Here is a 26,388-nt window from a genome sequence, read left to right as displayed (position 1 = left end):
ATGTCACTGTATTTCTGTTTTTTATTCCAGGTATTTTAGGCTGGAAGAGAAACTAGAATAATGGAATTACATATTTAATGGTATGGTGTCCTGTTTCAACAGATTGTGAATCACTTTGGAGGCACACTCAGTTTCATGTCTCAGTTCATTTCTCTGTCGATTTATATAGACAGCTTGTCAACAGATGTTGAATCAGTGCTAACTTTCTACTACCAGGAGTGCTGTTGGGAGTAAGAGAATTTTGTTTGTCTCACATTCAGGGGATATGTAGAGAACAGAGCACAATATTCAGATTTTACTTCTCTGACATTTAGTAGTTATGTAAAAGACAGTAAAATTGGTCTAAGAGGGGTTGGGGGGGAGAAGAAGAGTTCAGGCTGTGTATTGCCTAAGAGCAGTCAGTCTTAGCTCAGAAATACAGACTCCACAGTAAGGAGGGAGATGATCTGCTAAGATCTCTTCAATCAAAATTGAAAGACAAGCATGAAGAACATATCCTTCAAGATCTTCATGAATGCCTTTAAAGTATTTAAATCAAACAATTAAGAAATTCACAGTTAATTTTGTGGTGAACACTGTGATACCAATAATTGAAACACCAAAGAAACTGTCTCCCAGCTAGGCATTCTAACACAATAGGCTTTTCTTTTCCAGGATGTATCTATCCTGGAAGAAAAAAAGAGAAATGTTTCCTGTTTTCTAGACCTAGGGAAACTAGAAATTACAATGTTACACAGATTTTACAAATACTGTTCAAAAGTTCTGGAAAAACAGACCTCTTTCAGAATCTTCTCATGGGAGTGATGAAGGTTTTCAGAGGAACTTCCTCCTTGCTTTACAAACCACATTTCAACAGAATCCTTCTGATGACAGTTCAGGACTTCGTTCATTCATCCGTGGCAGGGTAGCAGTCTTCAGATCTCACTTTTGGAGATGAGACATTTCTGGGGAGAGCATGACAATCTGATTTTTAGATGCCCTATCCAGGAAGACAGCATAGGACAACTCACAAAGGATGGGATCACGGGAAACCCTTAGTCCAATCTGCAGCACACGGCTGGGTCAGCCATGGGGTCAGGCCAAGTTGCTCAGGGCTTTGTCCAGCCTTGTCCGGAAAACATCCCTGCATGGAGCCTGCAAATCTAGTACTTTAATCTAAGATGTAATGTATAATATAATAGCATGAGAACATACATACACTCTGATTATCCAGTGTTAGAGAAGAGGGAGTAAGAGAAGGGGAGCTAATCTTAACCTCCCATTCATATCTGTGACTGGAAGACCTCACCAGACTTTTAAATACAGAATGAATTCACTTTTTCAGAAAATCAATTTTTAGGACATCCTGAGGCATTTTCCACCCCTGCAGCTCTTGACAGAGTAGCGGCTGCCATTTGAAGAACATTTTAGAATGGCAGTAAGATAATACACAAACCTTCAGAAAGAAAATACTGCAGCTACTGTTTTCTTTCTGCTGTTTTTTGAGAGAGGAGCCCGTTAGAATAAAATAGCTTCACAGTTAACTCACTGAAGTGCTTAAGTCAAGTTGGGTTTGCTTTTAGAGACTTAAACACAAAACTTTGTAATAGCTGAAGAACAACAGATACTCTGAATTGCCTAATATTTCTGAATGAGCGCACAACTTGCTTCAAAAGGCTTTGATAATTACCGCGGTATGCCAGTTACTGAGCAAATGAATTTTATACTGAGTTGCTTGCAGTTTTTTTAAAGAAACAAGCAAATGCCCCATAGCAATGCTTAGTAGAGGCAAATTTTAGCCTCCTAACTGAGAAAAGGAGCATGTTGTAGGTGGTGTATTTCTAGCTAATTAGCTGAAAATTAAAAAAAAGCTCAAGGAAATAAGACGAAACTACTCGCTGAATGGTTTATGCCCTGGAGCAAAAGATACCTTCATAAAGCTCTATATTGATATACAACACACAGCACTGAAACTGTGCCAGTATGGCCCGTCCCAAAATTCACTGCAGTAAATGATAATGGTACTTGGAATGAATTTCCATAATCTAAAAAACCCTCTGAAGGTCTAATCTTTCCCCTTTGGAACAGGATCAGGCCAAACAGGCACAGTTTTGTCCCAGCTGCTACCCGAGTCATGGTTTTCATATTAAATTATTCTTTAAACATAAGAATCACAATTTCTGACTCTTTGAATGTGTATATGTGTGTGGGCGGCTGAGCTAGCTTTGCTGTAAACTTTGCAAAATCTCAGATGGAAACCTGGGCTGTGTGGAAAGCTGAGCAGGAGCAAGAGGTTTCCTAATAGCTCACAGCAATGGCTCACGTGGTTTCCATCCCACCTCACACCAAGGAAAGGCCCAAGTGCCAACGGAGTATTTAGGGGACTTAGGCAGTGTGCACTAGCAGTCGTTAGAGAAGCACTTGTGAGCACTGGTAACTGTAACCTACCCTCCAAACCAAACTTTCTTCCATGGCTGTTGCTGCTGAGCTGAAAATCTACACAGAAAATGTGCTTAAAGAGCTTTAATTGGTCTTACTGTGGAGTAAAAGTGGTTTTATTTCTGCAAATTGACCTGCAATTTTTGTCAGGTTTCAGTTTCAATTCATGGCCTGTTACATTTCTTCTCCAACTGCACCTACTGCTCCTGTCATGGTAGACAAGCAGCTCAATGGTTAAAGTTAGCAGCGTCATCTTTTGCAAGCAGTGAGGCAGCTTTAACCATTTGCTGCTTGTCTACCATGAGAAGCCATGAGAAACATGCAGAAACCTGCCAAGAATAGGGTTTCTGATGCAGGCACTGGCTCTGTACCAACCCCGCTGACACAGACAGACTGCCGCCACCTTTTTGTAATTCGTTTCTTTTTCGCTCCACATCAGGCTTCAGAAGGTGCTGATTACATTTACGTAGCTGATGAGCTTCCTAACCCAGTGTCCAATTTCACCTGCATGTTGAATTTTTAATCTTGTAAAGAACTTAAATCCATAGCTGGAATATGCCCTCTGCACTGGAAGAACCTGTGGTGGAACAAGTTTTATATAAGCTAAATGCACAGAGGGGAGGAAATTGGAGGGGGAGGGTATTTATCAAGCTGTAAAACAAGATTTGGCTTTATCCCAAAGCAATTAATTTATTCCTTTAACTGAAAAAAAAAAATAATCAAGAAATCTGATCTTTTCACTGTTATATATAACTTCAATCAGTCAATGGGTACAGTCTGAGCAGATCAATCTGAAGAAATATGTTTGCAGCATGTACTTATTGAGTGAAATTAAATCTACAACACTCAGAAGGTTAATCTGTATACCCCTATTAGAAGCTTCAGTGACTTTCATTACAATCTTCTGAGTGTATTACCTCAGGAAACTAAAATTCAGTAGGCATGTTGTTTTTCTCTAAAATCTCACTGGCCATCAGGGACTAGTAGATCTGTAATCTGAATGCGAGGTTGCATTTTTTTTTTGTGAGGGCATATGGTTATCATAGTATCGCATGCCTGCCAGGTTGTCTAAAAAGGGAAGCATGCTCAAGTCTTGAAATAGCAAACAACTAGCATATTCTGCTGTTAAACCTACTTCCCTCCTTCCTCCCCTTTTATTTCGAATAAGGAGGCAGACAAGCTACAGATGTGAGGGAAGTAGTCTTTTCTCACCAGAACTTCAGAAGTAGATCGATGGGTGGCTTTAAAGGAAAATAAGGAAAAATCTGTGTTCTCTGGGTCTCTTCTCATCTGCTGACCCCTATAATGAACTGTGACCAGGGAGATACTCAAGTGAGATAAAAGAGAGAAAATTTATAGCACCACAGTGAAATTATACATACTCACACAACCAAACACAAACTGGAGCAGGATAGTTTAGTGCTTGGATTGGAAACCCACAGGAACTCCCCTGTGCACAGGTCTTGCCTGCCCATGGCTGCTGCAGATCCTGGGGCACTTTTCAATGAACATGTCTTATCCCCAATGTCTAAGCTCTGGTCAGGATAATTACACTCTGCTTAGTTAAACCCCCTGGAAATCAGAGCAGCACACAGCTTTCTACCCTGTTCTCTGAAACACTGCCTTGGAGCAGGTTGGTAGTGTTCAGCTTCACACCGAAAGTGACTGTTCTGCTGGCTGGAGAAGTGATCCCTGTGTGCTGGCTATAAGTGTGTGAGACGATTTGAGACCTGTTAGGGTAAAACATGTAAAAACATGAAGTGTTATGTCACTGTTATTCTAAGAAAGGCCTTTTGCCATAAGTGAGCAATGGGGCAGTGACTTGAAGCATGTCAGAAGTGTGTGCTGGGGTAATTCTAGGCATGTAGCACTGCAGTGAAATGCCTGAAGGGGAAGGGCTCGATAGAAGTGGTTTGAGCACAGCTCTGGAAAGTCCAGACTCCTCTGTGCTTACCCCATTTTAGCAAGAGCAAGAGCTATCTCTTCCAGGACTTCCTTGAAGAAACATAAGCGAAGCAGTACGCCCGTTAAAGAGAAATAACGTTATTTATCTACATGGCTAGTCTATTGTCAGAATAAGCTGATAACGTTTGCAAGGCACATACGAAGTGCTAATAAGCACTAATATTTTTTCTATGCATCCCGTTTCCCATAGACGACAGTAAAGTTTTTATGCTACCTGTTTCAGTAGCTAACTTACAGGTACGACTTGCCTTTACCTGGCAGTTTAGCTACATTTGTTTGCTCGCACAGGGAGCGGCTACCTCCGGATCTGTAACAGCAAACAAAACCTGTTAGCAAAGCGCTTAATCTCCGGGGCGCTCAGAGGTACGAGCGGCGAGCAGCAATCCGCGCCGTCACACGGGCTCTGCAGCCACCGCGCCGCCGGGCAAACCCTCCCCTCACCTGCCCGGCAGGAAGAGACGTGCCCCCCAGCCAGGCCTCGGTGGGGGCTCTCGCTCAGGCCGGGGCCCCAAAAGTTTCGCGGTGAAAGTTTGAGCTCCGGCGCCTCCCGGGAGCGGCGGGCAGGTGAGGGGCTGCCGCGGGGGCCCCCACCCGGGGCGGAGGGAGGATGGGGGGGAGCGTGTGCGGTGTGTTGGGGGATTGCTGCGGGATGTCCTCCCGGACCCGCAAGCGGTGGCTCCCCTGGTGCAGAGCTCCGCCGGCACCGCCCAGCCCCAGGGCGCCGGGAGTTCACCCAGCGGAGGCAGCGCCGCCGCCCCGGTACGTTTGTCGGGGACCGCCCGCAGGAGACGGATCGAGGGGGTGAGGGGGGTAAAGCGGGGCCAGTTCCGGCTGTCTGCGGCAAGGGGCTCTCAGCCCCCGGGGGCCGCCGCCGAGGGTCGTCCGTTCTCGCAGAGGGGGTCTGCCGGTCGTCCCCAAAAGTTTCGGGTAATGCGGAGCCCCCCTCCGCTCTGCAGAGCCACCAACTTTTCTGCTGACTCCTCGACCGCCCCACGCACCGTCATACTGCGGGAATCGGGAATTCGGGGCATGTCTTCACAGTTTAAAAACTCTCTAGTGGTGCCCGTGCGTTTTCAAGCAGTAGAGTGAGTGGCTGGGGCGGGCTGCAAGTCTGTTTGGCATGCTGTTAACAGTTCTGTTCGCTGCAGTCAATAAACAGCATCGTGTAAATTCACCAGTTTAAAAAAAATGCAAGATCCTGCGTTGACACAGTCCTTTTCTTACTCTCCCCTATCATAAGAGGACGAAGAAAGTCCACCTGCAACCCTGCCAGAAGACTGAGAGCTACCAAGTTGCCTTCCTGTTAGCTCCAACTTCCCAAAATACAGGTGACTTCCGTGGGGACTGCTTGCTGACTTCTAGCTGTGCTGCAGGCAGGTAAGAGCTATGCATGCCAGTCTTTGTCTGCTGCGGTGCATTGGGGTCCCCAGTCCTGACCGGGTGCTGTTGCAAAGAATAATAATGCTTTTTCCTTTTTTCAAAGCAAGATGTCCTGCAGCTGTAGAATGAAACCCTTGGTATGGAATAGTCTGGTAAACTGGTGAAGTTACAAACCCAGCACTTTAGTGCTGGAGTGTCTTCTCTGTTCTCTTTATATAAGCAAAACTTTTAATGACTCTGATGTGTTAACTTATGTACTCATGGATAGGACAACTCTGCATTTATCTGTTGTTAACACAAGCATACTTTTGTTTGTTTCTTTCTAAAGAATAATTAGTAGAACTTCAGCTTTGAATTAACCCACAAGTGGCTGAAAGTTGACATGTGGATTAAACTATATAGTCTGAAGTCCAATAGGATTTCTGGTTGAGGAGCAGGACCAGGTAAGTGGTTGTATTTGTGCATGTTCTCAGAAGCAGTGCAGGTGCTATTGACTACTTTCAGTCACCTAGTATGAGCCCTATAGAAAAATTTAATGGCATCAGAAATTGACATATGCTTCTTTACTAAAATAAACCTTGTTTGCGTCCATTGTTTCATTTAAAGGAGTTTTTTTCCTTTGGAAATATATTGAAAGGATAATGAGGAACTAGTGACTTTAATGGCCAAATCAAATGCAAACCATATTTTCTTTGCCACATTAATAATTCCGTATAACATGTTGTATGCTTTAAAGTGCATTAATAACAAAACATAATTGCTGTAACAACATTGTGGTCTGCAACGTAACAAGGGAGAGTGAAGCAGAAAAATGTTAAATATATGCAACTTGGCTGGGTGGGAAGTTACTTTGATGGTGTTGGTGTTTGGAATTTCCTGACTGCTCTTGAAATTTTAAATTTTTAAGCTCTATTTTTTTAAAGGGGTTTTACTGTCTCAGGATTTTCAGTGGGTGAATGAAGGATGCTCGTTTTGTTTAAACAGTTCTCTCCTTTGACAAGAAATCCCTGTCTATTAATACAAAATACTTAATTATTTTTATCTTATGGAATGCTAACAAAATTCTCTTAACTCGATTTGCGAGGTTGGAAGGTAATAATCTTCCATTACTGCTGGTGATAAAAGTTGTGCAGGCCAGATGGTGTCTTCAGTTACATCTTGTCACTTAAAAGCATCTCTTCAGGTGAAGGAATTGCTGAGGTATCAGCAGCACTGATGTACCAATGGGCCTGGATGCTCTGTATCTCCCTCTTTGGCACCAGGTACTGAAACACTGTCTGTCATGGGTTGAGAGAGAAACTTCCCACTACGTTGCGCTGTCTGTACTCAGTCCTGTTGTACTGAGGCCTGCCAGATTTTTTACCATATCCCTGATCTGCCTCAGTAGATTCCTATGGACAGGAAGGGAAGTTTGGTTTGGTTTTTATTTTTATTTCAGCAAATTTTCTCAGCAGCACTGAGTTTGGTTATCTTGATCTGGTTATGCACTTAATTCAAACTTCTGGAAGGACTTTGACTTCACTCAATCATAATACTCAGTGTAACTTGCTAGACAAATTAAATGGCAAATATTGTATGTTTATTCTCAGCAAACACTGGAATAAACTAGAATGAAGAGCAGCCCTACCTGACAAGAGGAACTGTACAAGCGTTGTCGAGAGCAGGAGGTGTGCCTTGTGTTAGTTGTTGTGAAGCCAGAAAGTTGAGATGTGAACAGTGGAAAGGTGATCCTGGAGGATCACCTATGCATGAATTAGGACAGAAGCTAACAGATGAGAAGTGAGGAAGGAGGGGGAGCATTGAAGTGAGAAGATATCATCTTATTCTGCTGACTGAGCTAAAGTAGCCTGGGCCAGTGTCCAGCAGGACATTCCTTGGTACGAAATTTTCTTGCTGTGATGCTTCAGTGGAGGCATCAGAAAATGTGTTGCTTCTTGAGGTAAGGAAGGAAAGAGGGAAAAGAAGTGTGGGATTGCAGTGTCCTTTTCCTCCTTTTGCTTTCATTAATTAAGTTGCGTCTAAGGAGATGCTGAGAGGGTGGGAATTTGTGGTAACCCACACTAATATGAATGCTTTGACCATTATAAAGAGCATCTGTTTTTTCCCATTAGTATTCTGCTGGCTAAGACATGCATCTTGATCATAATTTTTTTGCAGGTGAAGGAAAAAGGTGGAGGGGAATTGACAAAAACATTTCTAAATTGTTTGAGGCAATCTAATGTTTTGCTTTTATATGGTTTTGATTTTGTGACTAAGTGGTGGTGCGGGTAACAGTAGCAAGGAAATCTGAAGTTAGCCAAGCATGCTGCGAAGAGGTGCCGTTGGTTTTGTGTGGTCTGGAATATGAAAAAGCCAGTAATGGTACCTGAGTGCTGGAGGTGCCTCTCCTCAGCTACAGGTGTGTTTGCTTGCCAGGAAGAGAAGGGTGGATGATGTACTGAAATTAGGAATCATGCCAAAAGCAGGAGGTGCACTCTTCCCCATTTTTGGGTGTCTGTGCTGCTTCAATTGCTTGTGTTGGCCCTGTTCAGGAATGTGAGTCTTCCAGCTGGACCCAAAACAGAGTTGGAAAAATGCAAGGGTTTTACATTAGAGGAATGTGGATTCCTGAAACTGTTAAATTTGACAATGGCATTAAACAATTTGGCCTCAGAAGTGAATGAATATACACGTATCAAGCTTCTAAATTTTTGGTGCAAAGAGGTCTGTGTTTTCATCTGAGGCATGTAGTGGTTTTGTCTGCCAAATTAACCATTTCTCCATGATAAATAAGGACAATAGATAGTAAACTCCAATAGGACCTGAAGTTTTGGGGTGTTTGGGTCACTATGACATTTTCTGTGAAGGCTTGAGTTGAAACATTGGGGTCCATACTTCCAAAAGAGATGGGAGGGAAGTCAGGCTAAAGTAAGAATCGAGTTCAGCATGGGTGAGAGGGATACAGCAGTTTCTTAGGCTACATTAGTTTCCCCTTTGCAAGCATCCTATTCAGCAGGATGGTCAAGTTATCACACCGTGGAGCCATGTTGCCCAGAACTGGAGGCAAGGAAAGATTTACAGCTTAACTAGGAATGCTGAACCTATGTCTGGATACAGCTGATCTCTTCTGAAAATACTTAGGTTGAAAGTAATTGCTTGTTGTCTCTTCCTTCACAGCCACAAGAGAGCATTCATCTTGATTAAAGAATATTTGCAGGTATTTCCTCTTTGCCAGGATGCTAGAGAGTGTTATTCATGACCTTTCCTTTTTAATACTGAAGGAGCAAATTTGTCAGTGTTTTGCAGCCATTTTTCAAGTCCTACTAGAAGACTGCTAGACACAGACTTTTCTTAATGTTGCTATCATTTTTTCATATGTGGGTTACAAATCACTACCTTAAATAAACTACTTATTCAAGCTGAAAAGCCTGAAAAAATCTGATAAGGTAGCAGAATAGCTTCAGATTTTGGATGGGTTTGATGTATTTAAAGTAACCTGTGCTAAAATAGGTAGTCTTAATTAAAACTGATGCTACTCCTGTTTAAAATTAATCTTAAAACTTGGACAACACATAAACAAATGATACAGTTTCATATAAATTAAATTTAAATAAAGTAATTGCAAGCAGCATGAAAACTTAATACAAAGGTAATTTTAGTGACTGTGATGGTGGAGTAAATTTGCTGTAGGGTGTTTGATGGTTAAAAAGTGCATCTTGAACTGCTGTTGCCTTCTAGGAACTTCTGTCCACACAAAACTGAAACTACCTGTTCTGGATTCAGCAGTAGCAGTCATTTTTTTTCCTTCTTGGTAGCTGGTGCAGTGCTGTGTTTTGACTTTTGGCCTGGGAACAGAGCTGATAACAATGATGTTTTGGTTTGGCCAAGGACTTTGTGAGCCTCATGCTCTGCCAGGGAGGAGGGAAAGCCAGGAGGAAGCAGAGACAGGACACCTGACCCAAACTGACCAAAGAGGTATTCCATACCACAGCACGTCATGCCCAGGATGTAACTGGGAGTTACCCGCAAGGGTAGACTGCAGGGTTGGAGGAGGTATCGGTTGGTGCTTGGTCGGGCTGGGAGGGTGAGTTATCAGTTGACTGGTGGTGAGGTGATGTATTCTCTTCCCTTGTTATTTCCTTTATCATTGTTATTATTGGTGGTAGCAGTAGTGATTTGTGTTATACCTTACTTACTAAACTGTTCTTATCTCAACCCGTGGAAGTTGCATTCTTTTCAATTCTCCTCTCAGTCCCTCCGGGAGTAGGGGGAGGGCAAGAAGGAGGGGGAGTGAGTGAACGAGTTGTCTGACCGGGTTTAAACCACGACACTACCCTAGTAGAAGAAACATCTGTTTTCTTACCCACAGATTAAATTTCTTGGAAGTGCTCTTGATTTTACTATGCATCTGATGATGCAGGGCTGATACATGGTGCTGCGTGCAACCATGATGGTGTTTGCGCAAGGTCAGCTGTATATCATGTGCTATAGATACGTGTGATGGCTGGTATAGATAAAGGAAGAGCCATCAGCACTGTTCCTTAAGTAAATCTTTTGCGGGCTTTAGTTTGATTAAACCAGCATTTTCTGACTTCCTGAGGCAGTAAGGTACACATTCCTTCTTCCTGGAACAGTTTTTAGCTGAAGATGGCAGATGTGTGAGCCCTCCTGGTGGTGACAAGAGCTGGGCAATAAGGGATAAGGAGAGCAAGTGGCTGGAGAGGGTAGCAATGCCAGCCTCCACGTGTTGGAAAAGTTCATGGTTCATGGAGATGTGGTGTGAGATACTTTGTTTTCAGTATTATCCACGTGGCCTGAGGAAAGTTTTCTTGCCCACTCAAGGACACTAGGTCTCAGAAAGGGGGATTGATAATGCAACAGCTTTATGTAGTCAGAGATGGAAACAAATGATAAAATCACAAAAGTGGGCTTATTTGGAAGAATGCCACTATTCATGGTTTGTGTCTGGATCACTAGCTTTTTTTATGATGAGAAACTTAGGAATCCCAAACAACTTTTCCAAAGGAAACTGATTCCTGCTTTCTAGTACCTCCAGTTTGATTAGTTTCTGGCAAAGATACTCATTCAGAAGTCCATGTCTTATTTATTTGGCTTTTTTGTTTCTATTCCAGATGCTGTCAATGTCATTCTACATGAACAACACAGCTTTTGTCTGGGGAAAAACAGAAGAGGTTTGTATTTGTTGGTCCTTTGACTAATGGTTCTTGAAGCATTGCTTATGCTGGGAAGCTTCTGTCTTGTCAGCAAAGTGACTTCTAAAGACATGCAAACAGTGCATTTGCTGCATGACTGAAAATAGGTGCAAAGACCTAAGTAAACCTTTTGGCATAAAAAAGGAAGACTGCAAGTCCGAGAGTGCTGAGAGCACTGTAGGAGAAGGTGCAAGAGATAACAGCTAGTGAAGACTGGTTTTGCCCACTCTTCACTGCTTCTTTCCAGTCCTGTGCATCATCACAGTACCTGCAAACAGGTACATGTATATAACACATAGGTAACGCCATATCTGCAGAATCAAGGCAGTAGGAACTAGGTGCAATAAAGCACCTAGCTGTCTTCCTTCCATGTTCCAGATTCAATCCAGATACTTCATGGCCATACAAAAAACTTCAGACAGAACATTTACGTTCTGTTAATGTCTAGCTGTCTTCTACGGAACAATTATGCATAAAAGCATTAATATTTAAACTCTGGTTTACAGTTTTTGCAGGCTAGTGTGTTGCTTTAGAGCGATGTATAGTCTTAATGGCACAGAACTGGGGAAAAAAAACACTTTAAAGCTCTGAATGCAGTTTTGTTGTTCTTGAAATCTTTTGTCTTTTGAGCACAGTTACTTTGTTCATTCAACAGCTATTTTTTAGTGGGAGTTCCTGCTAAGCCTTGTGTGTGTGTGTGTGTGTGTGTGTGAAGCACAGCAATTATAGATGTAACAGTGCTGAGTTCCTTAAAAATACAAACTTACAGAGCATGCAGCACTTGTACACTTCAGAATAACTCTTAAATGCCTGCATTTTTCTGTTTATTTGGATGCACATGTACTTTAGCTCTGTTAACAGATTTCTCTTGCAAATATTTTTCAGTAAACTGCCTGCCTTTAAAAGCTTGAGTTTTTCTTTGCATTCTTTGAGGGAGTTTACCAGACCCATCTATCCAATCTGCACTTATAAGGGTTTCCATTTTGTTGAATTTTAGCGCTTTTCCTTTTGCTGACCAGGTCAGTTTCAACAGTTGCTTTTCAGCTTCTAGTAACATGTTTCCAGCATTCTGATTCAGGTTAACGAGTTGGCTTTTTTATGACCCACAGTGTTTTCTATGTTCTGTTGTTATAAACTTAATTTTATAGCCTTTTCTCTGGCAGGGGCAGGGCATCAGGCATAATGCTTCCTTTTTCTGAGCCCTCTGCTCTGCAAGAAAGTAATCTTTTTGGTAAAGTTTCACATTCAGTCTCATTTCTGTTGAACTTAGTGGTGAGAATTGGGTTTTTGCAAGTCCTCCAAGTTGCAAAATAGCTGAGTAAAAAGTTGATCCACTCATTTCCCTTCTGCAGCATTACTGATATTATCTTACAATGACATCTGCAAAACTCAACTTGGATTCATGTTTGAGGGTAAATATCAAAGTGTGACTCCCGGAAGCATAGGCTCAACTGATGCCAAGGCACTTGTGAGTGGAATTGCGTTATGGGGGTGACTACAGACATCCTTCCTTGGGCACACAGGGTCATGCAGTCCAGAAGCAGAGGCACTGGGTTGCCCATCACAAGGAACTGGCAGCACCAGAATGCAACCTGGCCACCCAGGATGCCTCCAGCTGCTGCTGTAGCTACTCAGCTGTGATAGTTGGTGGGCACTGGTTGACTGGTGTGACACCTGGGCATCTCACTGCGGGTGTCACCTCCCTCCATTAACAACAGCAGGCGATGTTTGGTGGTGTGGAGGTGGAATGTTTTCTGCAGCCACCTTGAGAAACACTTGGAACTCATCCAGGGGTAGAAGGAGCATTGAGATTGTGAGCAAAAATCTAAGCATTGAAAACAATAGCTTGTAAAAGTTCCAGTTTGTATATAGTATGCTGTTTGCACAGTCTCTGATGAAGAATAAAAATGTAACACAAGAACTAGCTCCATCTCTTGTTTTCCAGGTTGGTGTGTCAGGGGAAGATGCTGAAGAAGATGCAGGCATGCTGAAGATTTCAGGGAAGTGAGCCATGTGTCCCTCTGAAAGCTGAAAAGTAGCTCCCTGCTAGGGTCATGAACCTAAGACAAGTTTTTGTGTCTGTACTGATGTTTGGAGTGGCTGGTCTACTCCTCTTCATGTATCTGCAAGTTTGGATTGAAGAGCAACATACAGGTACAGTAGACTTTCTCGCTTTCTCTTTCTTTTTTTTTTTTTTTTTTTGATGTAGTTGTGTCCTTTATTTAAAAGATTACTGTAATGTCTGTTGAATACATGTGGGTAGTTGGGGGATTCCCCCCATTTGGCAGTAGAATGGCACTGAAAACAGACTTGTTTTAATTGCTGCGCTTCATAAGCATTAAGAGACTTCTTGAGTCACATAAGATGCCCCCAGCTACTGGATTGTATTGTATCAGCTTCTTTTGCAAAAGCAAGTGATGCAAAAGCATACTGTGTATGTGTGATGCCAAGCAAGTCCAGTTTAGAAATAGTTCTGTATGGTGATTTTCTGTGGGTCTTGTACATTTATTGTGGCAAAGCAATTCTTTGAGAATTACTGCTATGTCTCGTAGACAAAAGCGGTCTTTACAGCAACAATGCTCATGTGGAATCATCCTATCCCATTTTTTCTGTTATTTGAGACAGAGTTAGATACTTAACTTACAAGACTTTTTTTATATATAGCAGGAGAGTCATATTGCAACTTCCGGTAAATCCGTGCTAGCACTCGGAGTTAGGCTTCCAAGTTGAATTTCTGTTATTCCCCATTTACCGTATTTTGGTTTGCACCACAGCTTGATCTGATTCCTTTATGGATGAAACTAAACTATGCTATTTATATCAGCCTCTAGCAGATTGTTAGTTCACAGGGTCAGCCTAAAGTTAGTCTGAAGTAACCCCCCTGGAAATGTGAGTAGGATGGTTGTCAATAAGGTCCTTAACACCCATTGTTATGCTCTGCAGGTCTACTTAGTTTGTGCCATGTTTCTTGATGTCATATCTTATCCTTGATTTTAGTTACATACTATTTTTTGTTTTGGGGTTGTTAGGTTTGGCTTTTTGTTTGTTTGTTTCTTGTTTGTTCATTTTCTCACATTAACAATCCAGAATATTCCCAGTTTGTTAAGAAGTCCTGACATTTATGTCCTATCATCTCTTGCTCAGCTTCCATGTCCTCTGTAAAGCTCTGTAGTATGCTGATACCATTGTGAAGAAATACATCTCTAAAACTACATTAGTCTTCTGGCTTTATTGATCCGTGCTTTTTTTCTATATGAGCTGCTAGGCTCCAGGATGTTTTAGAGAGCAGTGGTGAGGGGGAGAACCTAGTGCATCACTCTTGCAATTGTTTGACAATGACCTTGAGGTTTTTTTTCAACTAAACTGCAATGATCACAACATTAATTTCAGATTGTTAATGTCTCTGGGCTGGTCCAAGATATTTGCAATCTTGTGTTTTGTTAACGTATGTTAATTTTGTTAATCTGTTAAAAGAGGTAGCACAGACTCCCCTGGGAAAGGTTCTCTTGTAATCAGCTGTTGACACCAGGGTGCTGGCAGAAACGGAGCCTGCTGCTGTGGGGGGGAGGCTTCCTTGAAAATCTCTGCTCTTGTCAGGAATGTAAAGGGCAGATATCCTTGCTTTCAAGGTAGTTCAGGAATGTAGATGAGAACTGTAGATTATTGATTTATTTACTTGCTGACATTCTTCACATTCCTTGCATCTTTTCTTGGGCTGCAATTAACCTTTTTTTCCTTGAAGTCCTCCTTGTTCCTATTTCTCACTGTTTTTTCCTTTCTTTTTGTCTGTATCTATCTACCATTAAAAAGAAACAGGAAAAAATATACAATAAAAGGGGAGTTAGAACACAGAGTATTCTTTTGGGCAACCAGATGCTTTCTTTGGGGTTTTCTTTGATGTATTGCCATAATCTTCAGGAGAGAGGCTTCTCCTTGTACACATAAGTCATTTCCATGTGAAAACATTTCTGTAATAAAACAGAAACCTTTGGAGAACAACAGAATGGTTAGAGAGCTTAAAGTGTGGCTGCAATTTTGAGTGCCCTTTTATCCTACTGGACTGCTGCTGGGACTGCACTTCAGCAAGATCCGAAAAGAAGAATTTTGGCATTGTCTACAGTTGCTAAGTCCTGCATGCCAGAAAGATCATGGTGAAAAATCAGTCTTTGGTGTCTGCTCTTGCCTCTTCTTCCAATTTACCATGAAGAGAGCCATTCTTTTTTATTTCAAACACCTGTATCTCCTCTAAACCTTCTGCAGCTCAGTTCTCTAATGTTGCCCCCTGTATGCTGCTTAAGAGCTGATATGAAATAAAACATATTTGCATATTCACAATATATGTTCAGTTATGGGCATTTTGCAATTTTTATGTTTTTTCCCCTCTTCTGCTGTGTTTTTCATATTGCTGTTTATTGTGCACTGTGGCTTTTTTGGGATGAGCTCTGTCTAGAAAATCCCAAATTGACAAGTATCATTACAAGGATTTTATGTGTTCCTTTAATCGTATCACTAGTCACACAGCTGTAAGACAGCGAGATTTAATCTGCAAGTGGCTGAGCATGTGATTTGGTGTTCTATTAAGAAATGGAAACTGTGCCTCATGCTTCTCAACTGCCATGCTATGAGCCTGTAGAGACAAGTGTGTGTTGTAGGCAGAACTATTTTTATCTTCCACAGTGCCCTGCTCAAGACTTACAGCGTTCATGTTTGTATTTAGTTGCAGAAGGATGGAAAGTTGGATGTGTTCGAGTTCAGGAAAGTATCTGTTCTGCATGAGTGAGGTGCTGCTGTTTGCCATGCATTCCTCTAAATATCTGACTTGGAGCCTTTATAAATCCAGAAGAGAGAGTACATTTTATTTGGCTGTTGTTTGTAATGTTCATATTTCTCAGGCTTTCCTAGCTGCGGTGTGAATGATTCCGAGTCAGATGTAGATACTGTAGGGAATCGGAAAATTGTGTGGTAATTTACTATTTCCTCATTAGAGTTTGTCCTACTATATTAAAGTCAGACTACTGCTTTCACATTCACCATTCTCATTGCTACCTTTTATCTTTCTAGATTTTCATAATTTTTCCCACTAGACCTAATGCCACTTTTTTTTTATAGTTGGATTCCTTTCTCTATGTCTCTCTTCTTTCTACTTGCTCTTCATACCTCTAAGATCCTAACTGTGATTTGATTCCCCCATTTGCCTTATTTTCTTCTAGACCTTATTTTATCTAAGCGTGTTTTTTTTCCTCATTTACTATTGCTAACTACTTCCCTCATCATTCAAATTATCCAGCCCAGGAACACCTTCCCTAATCTTTCATCCTGTCTGTGTACTTCAGATGCACCTGCAGGCTCAGCAGCTGTATTCACCTTTCAGCACAGCCACGTCTTTTGCTCCCTCTCACTGGGAGCTTGGGCTCTTCAGATTATTTCTAATCACGTTCATAATCCCTATAAATTAAAAAAGAGAAAAATCTTTCATTTTACAGGTGTCTAAGAAACAGATGGTATCTACACAGTGATCCTCTCTGATGGCTTTTCAGAGACATTAGCAGACTGAGAGAACAGGCGAGTTTCTTGGTTTGGCTCTGTGCACAGAGTTTATGAAGATAGGATGATTTATCCTTACCCAGATGTAGAAAACCCCTTCTGTGAGTGTCTTCAATTCACCTCAGTGGAGCAGTGTGGAACAGGCTTGTCAAGAAGAGTCCAGCATGAGTGTCAACACATACAGACTTCATCTGTCTGAAAAATTCAGACATAATTGCTGATAATGCAATATATATGAAGAACTTCAGGTTCTGCATATATAAATAAATTCACTTCTTACATATAAACTCATATACATAGATAAAGCCTGATGTGAATTCACCTAAATCTCAAAGCTTTACTTGACAGTCTTCCATATGATCTTGCGTTCTTCAGTGAAAGCATCAGATATTGCGGCACTGATTAGAAAGCAATTACTATTTATTGCATGCTTAGTAATTTCCAGCACTGTTAATCTTACACAGGGGAAGCGAACTGCTGGGTCTTCCAGAACTGATGTGAAGTTTTATACCATGAATCACCTAAATTAGGGGGGTGTGAGGTGCAAGGGACACTTGCATTTTAATCCTGCTGTGTTATAGATGTGAAATTGATTTTAAGTTAGGGATTCTGATTTTGTACTTTAAAACTCTTCTTTTTTATGGGTTGTCTGATGTGATTTAGTGTGACTGATTACTACAAAATAATCTGTAAAATCTTTGCTGTCTGTGTGGGTTGATTTTTATTTAAACCTTGCCTGAGTGGAGCTACATGAATGTGGCTTAAAGTTCATACATAATGCATTGCAAAGGCAACTGTTTACACAGAAGTCATAGTTTTCCTAGGCAGTCTTCAGTAAAGACATTAAACTAACATATTTGTAGAAACCAGGTTTGTAAGTAAAGGAAAAAAGGATACTGCTCAATAGTAATTAATAGTCATGAATAATTTAGTTCTTTTAGTAACCTTGAAATATTTCTGTTGTCAAAGTCTGTGTAGTTTATGGGAGGCTTCTCTGCTGGAGAATGCTAATATGCAGGCATATCTTCCTGGTTTGCAATGTCCAGCTACTAATGAGGCTGTTCTGATGAGGCTTTACCTTTCTGGTTCAGAATATGCTGTCTTCTGTGTCAAAAAGTGTTTTTTGTTTCTTTGCTTTTTTAGAAAGCTGCCTCCTTAATGGGATTGAACAACAAACAAACAAAAAAGGAGGATTCAGTAGGATCAGTAAATGCTGCTTGGTGACCAGTTATAGAGTTGTTGGAAGTCCCAGAAATACTAGGTGAATTTCACCATATAATGAGTTTCCTTCCCCCTCTCTCCACCTCCCACCTTTAAGCTGTAGCGAGAGAACAATTGTCTGCGTTAAAAAAACTCTATTAAGAAACAGGTAGATATTGATACTTTGTCAAACCATAATGATCTAAAAACGTAAATAAAACCCAAAAATAAGAAATCACGGTTTTCAGAGCTAGTGATTGTAGAGTCTCGCACCATCTTCAGCAGCTGCAAAACCCAGAAGCCTTAAGGAAAATAATTTAAATTTTCATACTGGTGCATATAACACGTAAGACTGTACTTTTCTGTTTGTGAGGATGTTCTTCCTAGATCTGTCTGTTTAGCAGCCCTCAATCTTGCATCTCCTTCACTTTTATCATTCCTGCAGCTAAATTGTATCTAATTTTAGAAATCCTTCTTTTTTAAAAGAAATTCTTGCCATGCTGGGTTTTTTGAGGGCATTGAGGAAGAGCATGTTTAAATTGGTGGTATGTTTTAATCATTCGGTATTTAGCTTCCGTGTTGTAGTGGTATTTAAAAAAAAAGAAAACTTAACGGGATGAGTTTTCTGTGGCTCCTCTCAGCTATAGATTCAGTAACATGTTTCTGCAGAAGAATGTGACATTTTACTTGTTATTGTGTATAAGCTTTTGACAACCTACTCAACCTTGTTCACATCTGGACCACAGAGATCTACTTCTAGAAAAGTGTAGCACATACCTTAATTATACTGGGGACACCTAAACATACTTTTTCTTCCCTATTTTCAAAATACGAATTTGAAAAAGAGGCTACTATAATTTTATTATATCTATAGGTAATATAACTGATCTCACTTTAGAATTTGTATTGTAACTGCTGCTGGAGGGTTTTGGGGCTCGGTATTGGAACACTTACATAGTGGGGTGCCCTCTTCCCTCAGAAGGTTGGGTGTCAGTCATGCTGTCTTCAAAATGCTGGTTTGAGTTGGATATGAAACATGTATTTTCCAGTTATTCAGATCCTTGGAGCAGAGCATCTATATGACATTTGTAAATGCAATTTTACATGGAGCTTTTAGCAATCATTCTATTTTGCGGCTATGCTTTGTTTTACATGGTATATGTTATTCAATTTCTGTTTAATTTTCTAGCAGATGTGCTGTCAATGAGCAGTCAATTTTCAGTTATTGTCCACCAGTGTTGTTGCTTTTAAAAACTTTCAGTTCATAGTACCTCTTCAGTTCCAGAAAGTCCTTCTCTTAGAAGCTGATCATTCAGGCAATGAAGCCCTGCAGTCTTGTCTCTTCAGTGTGCTGATTGTATGATGCAGTACCATTTAAGAAATATATATAGCTTTACACAGCAAGACTACCGTAGAGGAAATTTTCACCTGGCAGGTCACTTAGAAGTAATGGTAGAAAAACTCTGAGGTGAAAGTTTCTCTACTCCTGACTTGTTCCATTTTCCTTAAGTGTACAGCACGTTTTTAGAATAGCAAGTGGTTGCTGCTGGAGTACATTTAAGGCTGCTTACCTCTGTATCTGATGTTGAACTACTTTGATATGTCGCTTGATTACAAACAGTCCTGTTAGAGCATGTGATTTGGTCTCTGCCAAAAACCTTTGGCTTCTTAACTAGAATTAAATTAGAAATTCTGGTATTTGTTTTTAGTGTGAGTAAATGCATATATGTATGCATGCATGCTTACTTTTAGTATCCGCTTTATTTCCCTTCTTTGTGTGGGAGTAGGGACTGCTGGTGTTAGAAATATTTTGAAGAGAAATCTCATGGCTGTCAGGTATTTGGATACGTAAAGATCAGTTTATATGGAAGAAATGTTTTAGTGTTCAGCCTCAAGAGCCTTTGGTTCTGTCATTTTACTTCCATTTTACTCATTTGGTGTTACTATAAACAGGTTATTGCTATAAATTAGGGATAATTCTTGATCATCTTTCAACATCTGTGAAATAAACACTTCAAGAGGCTGACAGGTTACAAGTAATGGGAGCCATTTCAGTATACAAGGGATTAATGTCCTACAAATGACGTGTATGATTTAGCTGAAAAAAATGTGATGTACATCTCAGAGAAAAAGGTTCAGGGAGGAAAAAAGTATAGAAGATTTCCTTAGAAAAAAAATCAGTTGTTTATTTTTTCCTGGTTTTTTTGAGGTTTTTTGTTTGCTTGCTTTTATTTTTAATTGAAAGGTAAACATTATTGCGTGGCAGTATGGAGATTGGCTGGCTTTCAAGTTTGGGTTTCTGCTGCCTCAACTATCTCACTTGTGTTTTTTGGGGAGGGGGTGTATTTATGTTAATGGCATATTCAAAGAAAAAGAATGTTTCTGCATTTTTACAGTATTTCTGTGGAAGGCATTTCATGACTGCCAGTTTGAAACTGGGAAGATTCATGTCACATCAGCATATAGCGTTTGCCTTCCCAACTTTGAGCCTGGTGACTGTATCTGTAGGACTGAATGTAACTGTCTTCAGTCACAAAGGAGAATCTGTTGAGTATTATCAAATGCTGTGTTTAAACAACAACAACAAAAAGCACCTAAGAAACATTCCAAAGTTTGTTCACATCTATCCCAAGTCGGGATGAATGACTGAGTCAGCTTAAAGGCTCTTCTTTTGGTAAAACTGTAAATATTCATTACTCAAGAAAAACTGCAAGATATGCTGTATTTTAAGCATTGCCCTGTATAAAGATAAAACTGTTCCCAGGCATGTATGAGCTGCACTTGATATAAAATGATGGGGAATAAAATAGCACACATTCCATTTGCTTTGGATTTTGATTGGTTTGATCTTGATTTAGCTAAGATGTGCAGCAGCATCCTGTGCTGCCTGGAAAGCCTTAGTTGGCAGCAAGTGGTAACAGTATTTTGCAACCTATAAAATATTATTCCCTACAGTAGTTCTTCAGGAACTCCCATGCTTTCTAGTCCCACTCATATCCACGAAAAATGGTTGTTTCCTTACTACATTGAGAGCCTCCCCACAGTAACAGCATCCAGCACCATCATTGACCTCTATTAAACCTGTGTGATACCTGCTAGCAAATACAATTTGTTCCTCACAGCTTTGTTGTTTCAAATGACTTTGTTTATATTATAACCATGAAGCTTTCTGTCATGCAGTTCCTGGCAGAAATTCACAGGGCATAGCTCTAGCAAAATCTGTCTGAGTAGGCACAGTTTTTGTCTCTTAATCCTCTGGCTTCTTAGCAGCTTTGCTTACCACCATCTACAAGGGATGAAAACATGAGTTATCAAAATGTCTGAGCAATGATAAAAATCTCCTTTGTTTTTGTTTTTTTTTTTTTTGAGGTGACTAAGAATGCTAAGCAAAGAAAATTCAAGTCTTCACATCACCTATTTAATAATAATTTTCCTGTTTCCAGTTCCATTATAATCTAAAAATTAAAGTAAGACATGGTCAAAGCTAGCCTTTTCCAAACTAATACTTTCGGTTTGGTTTGGTTTGGTTTGGTTTGGTTTGGTTTGGTTTGGGGATTTTTGTTGGCTCAAGGATGCTGCAGTGCTGAAGCTCCTGTAATGGCAGGAGCAGGATATGGGGTAACTGGTGTGAGGCAGTGGTTGTAAGGAGTTCAGTTCACGTGCAAAAACCTGCTGTGAGCCAAACAGACAATGGGATGGAAACCCTTAAGAAAGTTGTTAGCATTGGAGAATTGAGTTTCTTGAGAAACAGATATCACAAGGCAATACTTGTCTCCTGGCAGAGAATTTCATTGCCCTCAAATGTAATGAATGATGGCCTAATAGCCACAGTATTTGACATGCACCTCGGGGTATGTCTTCTGCGTGTCATGGACACTGGGTAACATCCAGAAAAGTAACTGAAGATCAGCAGCCTAAGGTTAAGAATAATCAGAATCAATATTAAATTTCACTGTGAGCGAATGCCAGGTGAAAGAAGATATGTTAACTGATTTTTATATTTAATGTGATTGGAATGGAGCAGGTCATTTCAGTACCAATTATGATTTAACAATAGAAGAACTTGCCCAGCTGTATGTACGTGTGTAAGAGCATAGATGGAGGAAGAAGCTGTTAAAGGTTTATAATACTTTCTGCTGCAGATATATTATAATCTAGGCTTAACACAAGCATGCAGTTAGAAACAGCTCAAGTGAACTTGGGGTTTCTTAGAGTCATGCAGTACCCTAGGTGTGGGAATATTGCCTCTTGGTAAGAGAAAAGAGGGTTTGGGGAATTTTGGTTTTGATTATGATCAACTAGGGAGATGTACGTGAGTTCTGGTAGCTGCAGCTGGAAGCACTCAGTTGTATTAAATAGAAACAGGGAAAATAGCAGTGCCTGATGCTTCACCATTCATCCACAAAATAGCTCTGTTAAGGGAAGAAAATATGTCCAATAGGAAATAATAAGTGTAGTAAACACTGCTTACAAAGGCAATTTTCTCTCTGACTTTTGATCATACTTGATATTCTTGCTTAAACTTTTGAAAAGAGCAGACGCAGTTGTTCCTGCATTGCTGACAAAACCTCGTACTTTTTCTGTTGTTCAGAGGTGTATGCCATGCGAAGTTACTTTGACTTTCATAACCATACTGTGTTTTCAGATAATGGTATAGATAGGAGATAATGTTATGTTTAAAAAGAAAAGAATGTTCCTGCTCTCATGTAGGATGGTTCCCGAACACACATATGTGCAAGTCTTAATGTGAGCATGTCTTGCTTGCTTGCTTTGGGATGGGAGCCCTGGATATCCAGTTACACCTATTTGCTGTGATGTTCAAACAATGTTTTCCCTGCATAGCTGTGAGTTGCGGCATGATTCCCACCATTTTGGTTTGCTTTTAAAGCTGTCTGCTGTGGCCATTGTTGGCAGCATTCCAGTGGGAATGAAAATAGTGGCATGCACACTACGCAAACTTTGTGGGAGGTTCAGCTACTCCACTGTGCTCCACTGAAGGGGCCACAACATCAAGTTCATGCTCATGAGGGACACAGACTGTGCAAAAAAGCTGTCATCGATGGGGATTGTCAGGGGAAAGGCCACCATATATGTCCTTTGTAGAGGGCTTTTCAGGCAATAGTGGAGTAAGAAAAAATGTAGCTCTTTTGGTAAAGGCTGGCTACTAGTCATGGAAGCTTTTTGTTCCTTCCACCAAATATCCTTATGCCCTGCTACTTTTCAGATTTATTCTTCCTGACTTTGGTCTCGCAACAGTGGCAGCTAAGAGAGAGACTTTAGTTAGCAAAAGGTTAAAATTGGGTCAATAGAATTATACTTTTTGCTCCACTAATCTGTGCAAAATTATGTATTTATTCCTGGAAGAATGTTTAGTGGCCAAATAATGCAATGGAATCTATATTGCAATAATGTTATTGTATTAAAAAAAAACCATACTACAGCATATTAAAGTATTACAGTACACTTTTCAAGTGAAGTATGGCAAGAAAAATTAAGAAAACACAGATGCATTAATTTAATTTTTCTTTTCTATTTTTTTGGCTCTTTCTTGCTCTCATTAAAGATTCATTAATGCACAGTATGCCTTGTCCACTACTGAGAATTAATAGGATGCAATTTGTTGACACAGGTCATCACACTTGAATTCTGTGCAAAATGCAGCCTGTTACTTTAAACATGTTATATGTACATAATTAATTAAATGTCATTGCTTTAAGATGATTCTATAATTATGGTCAAGAACTATGGTACACTTCCGAGGAAGGTCTTCATCTCTGTTGTTGATGTAGGGCCAAAGAATCAAGACTTCTCATAAATTTCATCTTGATTTGTAAGCTATTTAGAAACACTCAAGCTGAGTAACTCCACTGAGCAGTTATTAATAAAGGCAGCAGAAATCTGTTTTCCTTAGAAACTGAAATTTCCACAGGAATATAAGATCCTCAAGATGTCTAGACTATTCTGTCTACTGGCAATCTTCTAAGAGGTCACTGAATACATAAATTACTGACACTGGTGAAGAAATAAATCTGTCATGTTCTGTGATGGGAGGAAAAGAAAAAGGGCAGGCACAATGATAGAGGGACTGGAATTTACTTGGATGTTGTTTTCTCTTTTTTACACTTTTGCTATGGCAGATGCTGAATTATTATGCAATAATAGAATTCATTTGATATGAATAGACTCCTAATCACTAAAGAAATTACTTGTAGGAGCAAAATCATTAGAGTGAGAGCTGGCTGACTGGCCCCTGATTAAATGATATCCAGTGAAGCGACAAAATTTTTAAAATACACATTTTTACAAGAATTATTTGATGATTTTTTTTCTTCCTCTCTTATGTTAATGATTTGCTATTGCAGTCTTGGGACTGCTGGCAGAGGAAAAGAGATGATTAAAATAAAAACCTCTCAAAAAACCCTGGGTTTTTGCCTGACTTTCAATTTAGTTTCACTGGGTTGGGGGAGGCAACTCAATGTAACTGTGCAATATAAGAAATAATACAGGCATGAATATTATACTTTCTGGCTTTTTTTTTTTATTTGCTTTATCCTCTTACAGATGGCGAAATTAATTTTACCCTACTTCTTTTCTGTTACAATTTTTCACTTCAGTGTGTCCGTGTTGAAGATGAACAGGCAGATGAGACTGGGCTTATGTAGGCTGAGATAGTTGCAGTGAGGTATAAATACTTCATGATTTATTTAACCTTTGAGCAGAAATTCCTTTCTGGTAAAATTAATCTGCAAATAGCTGTGGTGTGCTATCTCTTAAGTTATGATTGATCAGGCAATATAACAAAACTCTATTGGCATCAGGTTTAGGACTGATGTACATATAAATATAACCCAGATAAAACTGCAGATGCTGTGACTGACAGGTGGGTTCAAGGTATTCTAGGAAAGTACAGTCAGTCTTGCCTCTCCTGATATCAAAATACGTATAGTATTGTACAGCTGGCATTAATATGCTGTGAATAAAACATTCTTGAGCCACAGCTGGGAGTCAGTTTAAGCAAGGACTAGTCTGGCGTGACCACACACCAAATAAATAATGGACTTTTTTGAAAGTTAGAAGTTAAACTTGGTATTTCAAATGGGCTAATACATACGGACTAATATCAGCTTAAAGCGATCGTATTAACTATTTGGGAAGGTCAGCTGTTTATTTTGGAAATTTTTGCTGTCCTTTCAGCATTCATTTGTGCCTGAAGACCAGGTAGTTTCACTGGGTCAGAAGACTGCCAGAATATCTAATTACAGAGCTGGTAGCACAGCACCTTTTTGGTTTCATCCCCCCTACAGGGGCCAAAGATCCAAGAAAGTATCAAAAAAGGGCTAGTTCAGTCTGTTCAGTAATGTGTTTCTTAAGTTGACACATTCACTAACAAATGTGGTTTGCAAATGTTTACCACCTGAGGTAAGCCAGAGAAAAAAAGATTCAAAAAACGTTAGGGAAAAGTGAGTGCTTTCCTGATCCTCAATAGGAAAGGAGGGTAAGCCAGGTGTAACAGTTGTTTAGTTCTAACTTCTGTTACAAGAAATGTGCTAAATGCATATTTATTGTACATGTTCATGTTTTTCATGATTATGCCTTACTTTTGTCCAGCATTTTTTGGTAGCTCCTATCACCAAAATATTTCTGCCCTTTGACAATTCTGTTTCTCACATATCAATAATTAGTTAAATTCTCTGTCATTAAACCCTATTCCATTAAAAGGCAGCTGTCAACACACAGCCATTCTGAAAGGTAGGAATTGAAGAATTAATTTTGCAGGTGCCTTAACCTGGCCTGACTAACCTGGCCAAACCTTTTTTTTTTTTTTTCTTTGAGAAAACTCATGATATTTCAGGTTTTTCTAGAACTCCAGTTCTCACTGCTATTTCTTTTCCTGTCCTCCAAATATCAGGAAGAAGCTAATGCAGCTGCAGTTTGTAAAGGCTTAGAATGAGTGGGTGAATGTGTAGGAGCATCACCTTTTCTTTTTAGTGAGAAGTATATTCCTCATGGGAAGATCACTCTGTGCTTCCAAGAATGATGGTAGTTCTGCTGATCATTCAAATGATCAGTAGAATTAACAAAGAATTTTTTCATGTGAGGAACACGTTTGACCACTTGAAAGTACTTAAGTGTCTGTTCCTGTTTTCTTTATAAATACTCTTTTTCTTTGGTTCTTGTTTTTTTTTCCTCTGACGTGATAGTGCACTTGTGCAACAAATAGAGGTAATGTTTCAGGTAGTTAAATTGCTACAGTCACATTTTGTTCTGAAATAAATAGCAATAAAACTGAACAAATAAATATGTTTGCATTTCATGTAGCATCAAATACTCCATCATCAAGAATGTTCGATTGAAACTGCACTTCTCTAGGAGCATTTTCCAGCTACTAATAAAACAAAATATTTGTTGTGGGCGAAGAAGTCCTAGCCTGACATCTAAACATATAATGGGAAGTAACAGGAAGTATTTTTATACGGAGGCATTGCTTTGTAAAGTTGCTGTGAGCTGGGGAAGGGACTGAGGAATGATGGAAGGGAGGGACGGCAGAGCCTGAAAAGGAGGTAAAATAGGTTTGTTTGGTGGTGTGACATTCAGGAAAACACATGCCTGGGAGGGACAAACTAGGTGGGTTCAAAAAACAGAACAGAAAAAAAATCCCAAATCAGAGTCCTGTGAGTTTTCTGAACAG

The 26,388-nt window shown here is 40.1% G+C and overlaps 1 protein-coding gene across 3 annotated transcripts in view; it reads left to right on the top strand.

Annotated features, from left to right (window-relative positions):
• Nucleotides 1-4,878: 4,878 nt before the first annotated feature.
• The window catches only part of CHST9 (carbohydrate sulfotransferase 9), a 92,087-nt gene continuing 70,577 nt past the window's right edge, over nucleotides 4,879-26,388 (top strand). The window contains exons 1-4 of one of the 3 annotated variants that reach the window (XM_057397674.1): nucleotides 4,879-4,947; nucleotides 5,624-5,760; nucleotides 10,875-10,934; nucleotides 12,901-13,109. In XM_057397674.1, the coding sequence (XP_057253657.1) occupies nucleotides 13,010-13,109 (100 nt within the window). In that variant the 5' untranslated portion in view covers nucleotides 4,879-4,947; nucleotides 5,624-5,760; nucleotides 10,875-10,934; nucleotides 12,901-13,009. Of the gene's footprint in view, nucleotides 4,948-5,232; nucleotides 5,469-5,623; nucleotides 5,761-10,874; nucleotides 10,935-12,900; nucleotides 13,110-26,388 lie in introns of those variants that run through there. The other 2 variants (XM_057397673.1, XM_057397675.1) reach the window with 2 other exon arrangements.

The sequence above is a fragment of the Pezoporus wallicus genome, unplaced genomic scaffold (assembly GCF_028554395.1).
Source record: "Pezoporus wallicus isolate ANWC-B61680 ecotype Strahan unplaced genomic scaffold, APGP_CSIRO_Pwel_v1 contig_227, whole genome shotgun sequence".
NCBI lineage: Eukaryota > Metazoa > Chordata > Aves > Psittaciformes > Psittacidae > Pezoporus > Pezoporus wallicus.
Note: the sequence above shows the minus strand (reverse complement) of the source record. Positions and strands in the feature narration are given on the sequence as shown.